Genomic DNA, 6192 nt, shown 5'->3' with positions numbered 1-6192 from the left:
TGTTCAGAGAACGTCAGCTGTGTTTTGATGCGTGAAGCCGTGTGTTAGCGTACGGTTGTCTGTGCAGCTGGTCCGGTTGATAACAGTTAAAATTTCGACCTGTTTGTGCATGGTTTTTACTAGGCACTCCCTACCAAAGTTTCTCCGTTCGCTGGCACAAAGGTCACTCGACAGATTCGCAGCTCGAAGCAAAGTACGTAGGCCGTGGTCGCGCGCTGATTCGACTTGCAATGGCGAGACACCTGCATCCACGTTCTTTTTCAGCTCATTGCTGCCGTATTTCAGCGCAGAGAGCCGTAAAGCAGAAAAATGTCGATTGCAGCATGCAGCGGCGAATGTGAGTGAGACATCACCCGAAAGCTTCAATCGAAACTAAAGTTACACGGCCCACGAAGCTTTATCGCCGTTAAAAAGTCTAAAAAAAAAATCGGTTGCGACTAGTTCGTACATAACTTTAGGGCTTGTCTCATCTCTTCTTTGCCGTCCGTCCTGGTTTGCACTGAAGTTTTCAGCTTGAAAGAAAAAGGGCTGTCACATAAAGTCGAGTGGTATGCGGCGACAGAAAACGCACACAACGGGACACTATGACAACTACGAGATACACGACGCGAACGAAGTTTCAAGGGCTTTAACACGACGCGCAAACCGGCGCAATCCGCCGCAAGCACACACTCGCGTACTCGCGAGTGTTGATATGGTGGTGCCATCTAGTTAACCACCCTGCAAACGCTCCTTTCCGCGTGCAGTAAATTGCATAAATAGCCGCCGTATTCTTTCTTAGAAGTATTAAAATAAACACAAAACAATATTCGCAAGTTTTTAATTGTGCAGATGCTTCTTTAGGATTGATATGTGATGGCAAGAGTGACAACGTTCCAAGATGTCAGCGTTCTTGTGGTTATAGGTCTCGCGGCCCAGCTTTTCCTCTAGAGTCAGTATATTAACTCTACGTTCGCCTGCCGCTGCGCCGGGACTCCCAGCCCGCAACACAGCACTCATGTTTCCCGACGTATTGCCAGATGGCGTCCATATCTCACGCAGCGTTAACGCAGCGCCTCTTCTATCGTCTTTAGCCGACATTTGTAGCGAAGCACGCAGATACGCCCTGGTAGGTCTCTTCGTATACCTCCCATAGGGACGCGTAATTCAAACGTTCTGCGACGCTTGCGCCGAGAGCGCCAAGAAAGCCGTTGAGTTACGGCCCTGGCGAGTGGAAGCGCTGTAATGGCGGCGATGACGCAGCGGTTACGTAACGATTGCGTTTTTACGTCGTCGGGGCAACAGTAACAACAGCCGCTCGCTTCTTCTCGCCCCCCCCCCTTCCCCCTCGCACTCCTCGCGGCGTTCTCCTTTTTTTTTTTTTCGGGCGCGCTTGCTTTTTCTCCTCTCCCATGTCGGGCGCCGTTTTTTTTTGCCTTCTTTCTTGGCGGCTCCTTTTTCTTCGTTCATGCCGCGCTCCGTTTTTTTTTTTCGTGTGCGTGGCGCGTTTTTTTTTTTTTTTTTCGCGTGCGCGCGTACTGTGCTTTGTCACGCATTTATGTTTTTCTGTCCGCTCGTGGTGCGCAGTGCGTTTGAATGCACGCAGCCTGCATGATCCAGAGCATAAGGGATGACTTCCACCCACAACATATCTGTGACTTCGTTTTATTGCTCCGTTTCCAAAACTCAAGATTTGCACATAATGGGGCACGATACAAGTTCCGGAGAAGAAGAGAATTAAAGAATGCACAGTGTGTCCATGATTAAACAGCACACAAGTTCATTGTAAAGTTCAGAAATTGGAAATTAAAATCGAACACACTGAAAATGCAGGCCCTTTAACGTATACACATATAAGTAACACGATGTGTTTAGTACATACTGACCAAAGTGCACAAGAGCTGCTGATGTGACAGAGTCATGAAATTCAAAGAAATGTAGGCGAAATGTAAGTGCATGACAAAAACAATAAAGATGCGCAAAATACCTAAATATGGAATAATATTGCAATGAACCACTTATTAACCACTGTACTAATACGAAACACAAACAACTAGATATATATAAGCAGTACATCGCACTAAAAAGGGAAATACACATTATTTGGCACTTGACCACTACTTGACAGTTAGGTGGCGGCAACGGCATGAAGGCGATGGTCCGTTTATGCAGCAGCACATATAACATTCGAAGAAACGCATATTACCCAATGGCCAGGTGAAATAAGTCTACTACACAGCTTTTCTTTCACCGCGAATACAATGCATAGCTGTAAGATAACGTCACTGAAGTGAGAATGTCATGCCCTGTACACTGAGCACTTCATTGAGATAAACGCATACAATAAAATTCTGCATATTGGACACTTGCAATACTCAAGGCTCACCAGAAAAAAACAACTCTCATGTCTACACATGAAGGTTCTTCGAACGGTTTTTCAATAGGTAATTACAGAGGTAATACATAAACACAAAGAGTACTTTTTCAGCTGTAAGTACATATATTGAACATAACATTCACGCACCGAAAGAAAGCACTGGGGGCAGAGTAGAAAGCTGGTGCACTTGAGGTTGCGGATCGAGACTTCGCAGAGAGCAGATTCTATAGTTATTAACCCTTCCTTGGGCAAACGCTTCACTTGTGGCCTTCTCCATAATTCAGAAAACGTTTACGTCCTGCAGAAAAGCAGTTGCAAACCGAATTCAAACGACAAAAATTACGCAGTCACATCACGCAAACGTAGTTTCGTCGTCTCGGTATAGTGCAAGTTGAGATACACAGACTCAGAAACGCGTATTTAAACGAAGGCGAGTGATAAACAGGCCAAAAAATGCAAAAAGCACTTCCAAGGAAGCAGTCATGTCAGAAACGCAGAAGTTAAACTATGAGTCTAAAGTGCTTTATTTTCGTTACTTCTTGGTACAACGATGCAAAATCGTGCTCTTCACGATTCAGTCACGTTTAAAACAACTGTTGTCCAACTGCGATGAAGCTATATATGTGTGGCTGCGAACGCAAACCGCATACTCACCTATAGTTTTTTCGATCAGGGAAGAATCTTGCGGAACTCGGTCTTGAAGTATCCGTGCACCGCTGCATGATGTACGAATGGCGTGTGCCGTTAACCATCACGGCGGCAAGAGAGCAATCCACGGAAACACCGCAAAAACTGCACACGCCGGCCAACGGTCGCTTCATGTAACGGAACATCACGAAACTTCACATCAAGGCCGGCGACTACGACGGGCTCCGATGTGGCGGCGGCAAGCACGGCTGACCATAACGACCGCTCCACTAAGTCTCAAAAGCGAACAATGATCCGCCAACCTCAACGAGAGACTTGCAGGTGTCCCCCAAGCATAGCCTGCCTGCACGGACAGCCTGGTGCCCGCGCTCAACGCTCGCTTCATGCTACAACGGAACTTTCGAGAAATTCAAAACTAGCGTTGCGGCGCGCGCGCGGCCTCGGCCTCGGCGGCCGGCGCGGGGCGCACGGCTTTGCCGGCACGGCGGCGGGCTGCCATTGGCTGCTTTCATTTTGACTCGCCATCGACTCGAGCGCCAATTTCGCCTTCAGTTATCGCACTTCTGGTTGGAAGCTCAGTTAGGCTCAGATTCAAGATGGTGGTGATGACGTAACGATGACGTAATTCTTTGGGACGCTTGTGCGGCAGTGTTTCCGACCGTTATGGATACGCGGCCAATTTTTTTTGTGCCAGCCCAAGATCAAGATAGGCTTCGGACATCAATTGATCGCGAAGCGCACGAGTGAGTCGTCGCGCGCATTCTTCAAAAGGGAAAACCCGCCTCTTTGCAACGCTTATCATTTTAAGACTGTCGCGATTTTGTTAACAAGTTTTGGACCGAAGCACCAGAGAATGCACACATAGAAACGTTTTGGGCACGACGCAAGTTTCTTTTATCTGCGAGCATTCAGAAGAAGCGCTCCGTACATCGAACGGATGAAAAAAATCGGAATAACACGAAAGTAAAGCGTGTCCATACAGAAGTAACTGAATGTATACTGTACATTGATATGAGAGAGTTTGCACAATGTATATTGATGTATGGCAGCTATAGCACCGCTTAACGTGGATGCACCCACTTTGATGATTGGTGGTACATCTTCATCCCGACGACTAACGTCCATGTTAAATGATTAAACAAACCCTTGTGGTAGCTATAGTAGTTAACGGTGAAAGCGTAATCGGAGAACGAGGTGTGATAGCCAGAAGAGCGTCGCATATTGGACGCAGAACTTGGTCGCCATCCCGCGGCATGTTAAAATGTGATTGAACACCACGGCCGCACTAGAGGGAAACGCAAGCGCGTCGCGCCGCCCCGGTAGCCCGGCCGCGATTTTTCTCGGGGCGAGTGCGTGAGCGGGGAACGCAGTGCGCGTCGCAGAGCTATGTTTTGGTGCGGATGAGCGTGTTGCTATGAGCGACGCCGACGCTGGCGCTTTTACGACGCTTGGGCAAAGGTCGCCACCTCGCGGTGTGTTAAGGCATTGACAAATTCAACTTCTATTGAAAACGCGCCGAATGGGACGGACGCGTAAACGCGTTGCGGGTGCTAGTCGCGGAGGCCACAACAATGACGAATTACTTTACCTTACCACTCCCAGAGGTCAACACCACCCCGCCGACCGGGAAAGTGGTAGATATAAAAGGCGCGTTCGTAAAGCCTTCAGAGTCTGTGACCGTGGCGCAGTGGATAGCGTGCCCGGCATCTGTTGTTGCGGACCGAGCGGTCGTGGGTTCGATGCCCGTTGACGGTAGCTTTTTTTCTTTGCCATCTCATTGTGTATATTTTTTCGACGTTATTTCCGTGACGGAAATACGTCACTGAAGTCTTGGTGGACCCCGGCATAAAACACTTTCGTGTTAAAAATCAAAGCAGCTTCGCACTAGCGGTGCCGAGCCTGAAGGAAGAGAAGAGGCGGGGGTTGCGTTAGAGGGCGGTCATGTACTGTCACGCCTCTATGATCTTCAGATGTGAATGACGGGTAACGTGAAAAGCGATGATCAGAAATAACAGGAAGTTCCGATGCCCACTTCCGCAAGTCCTCGACGTCAGGTGGAAGAGGCTCCTCCCAATCGATGCCGTGCCTCCATAGCCGTCCACGCTTTTCCTCTTCTGATGGTGTGGCTCGGCAATCACGCATCACGCCTCCTGGAATGCTGCAGAGAAGACATGCGGTCTGTCTTGGCCTTGAAGTAACTCCTGATGATGATGACCACGCTGTCACTGCTATGGTGGTCGGTAGATGAGGCGATGTCGAGGTGTCCGCTGCCTCACGGTTTTCTGACGCTTTCCCTGAGGTGGTTTTCTGACGTGAGATTCGCCTCTGTTCACGACTTTCCCCTTCAATTTCAATGAACTTCAGGTTTTCCTTCACTTTCTCTTCTCTCGATTGCCCTGCAGAGTCCGCGATGTCTGTTTCGGTCTTTGTGCGCTTACGCTACAGGATAGCCAGGTCTTCTGGCAATGAGCGCAACAGTACTCGGTGTGGAACAGCCGCGTTCTCTGCAAACGGCGTGCCAAGGCTGACCAAACAGCTGGTGCTGAACTCGATTTTGTCGTGCACGTCCTGCAGCCTTGATACTTGGGACGAAGACTCGATCGGCTCAATGGCAAGCAGGCTGTCTGTGTGATCATCGACGAGATCTTTTCGGCCATACCCTTCGGTGGAGACCTTGACGGCAACGTTGTAATTCTTCTCAGTCAGGCGTGTTTCTTCGGTGGCTCGCCTCGTAGCGCCGGCTAAGTTAGGCTTCAAGCACTTAAACGTTTCGATGTCTGTGAGCTTGGGGTGCGTGTGAGTGGTCGCCTCGTAGTGCTCCCAGAAACCCGGTAACTCACGGTTCTCGCTGCTGAAGGTGGGTACTTGAAGTTTCGGCAAGGCGACTCGGAAGCCCGGTGCTCGTGGCCTACTGTTCCCGGCGAGGCTTTGGCCGATGGTGTCCGAGTGGGCAGCTTCCATGTAGCTGCTGGATCCGTCAATTGTATCCGCATGCCTCGGCTGATTGGCTTCGATGATGGTAGGACCAACCGATGCACGCGCGTTCAGCGCGGACCGAAGCCTGCTGACGGCTTTCACGATCTTCTCGTGGTACTCAATAGCGCCCGTAATTTCCTCGTCAAACTCCTCACCGTCAAGGGCATAGGCGATCTGTTTGTCCAGGTCAGCGAGAGCGGAGTCCTTGTCGC

At 49.7% G+C, this 6192-nt stretch overlaps 1 protein-coding gene across 1 annotated transcript; it reads right to left on the bottom strand.

The window, feature by feature from the left end:
* Nucleotides 1-5443: 5443 nt before the first annotated feature.
* Nucleotides 5444-5965, bottom strand: LOC119375122 (uncharacterized). The gene has a single exon (XM_037645318.1). The coding sequence runs from the start codon at nucleotides 5963-5965 to the stop codon at nucleotides 5444-5446; it is 522 nt and encodes a 173-aa protein (XP_037501246.1).
* Nucleotides 5966-6192: the final 227 nt, after the last annotated feature.

This window comes from Rhipicephalus sanguineus, chromosome 11 (genome assembly GCF_013339695.2).
Source record: "Rhipicephalus sanguineus isolate Rsan-2018 chromosome 11, BIME_Rsan_1.4, whole genome shotgun sequence".
Taxonomy (NCBI): domain Eukaryota; kingdom Metazoa; phylum Arthropoda; class Arachnida; order Ixodida; family Ixodidae; genus Rhipicephalus; species Rhipicephalus sanguineus.
This window is presented reverse-complemented; position numbering and strand designations above follow the sequence as displayed.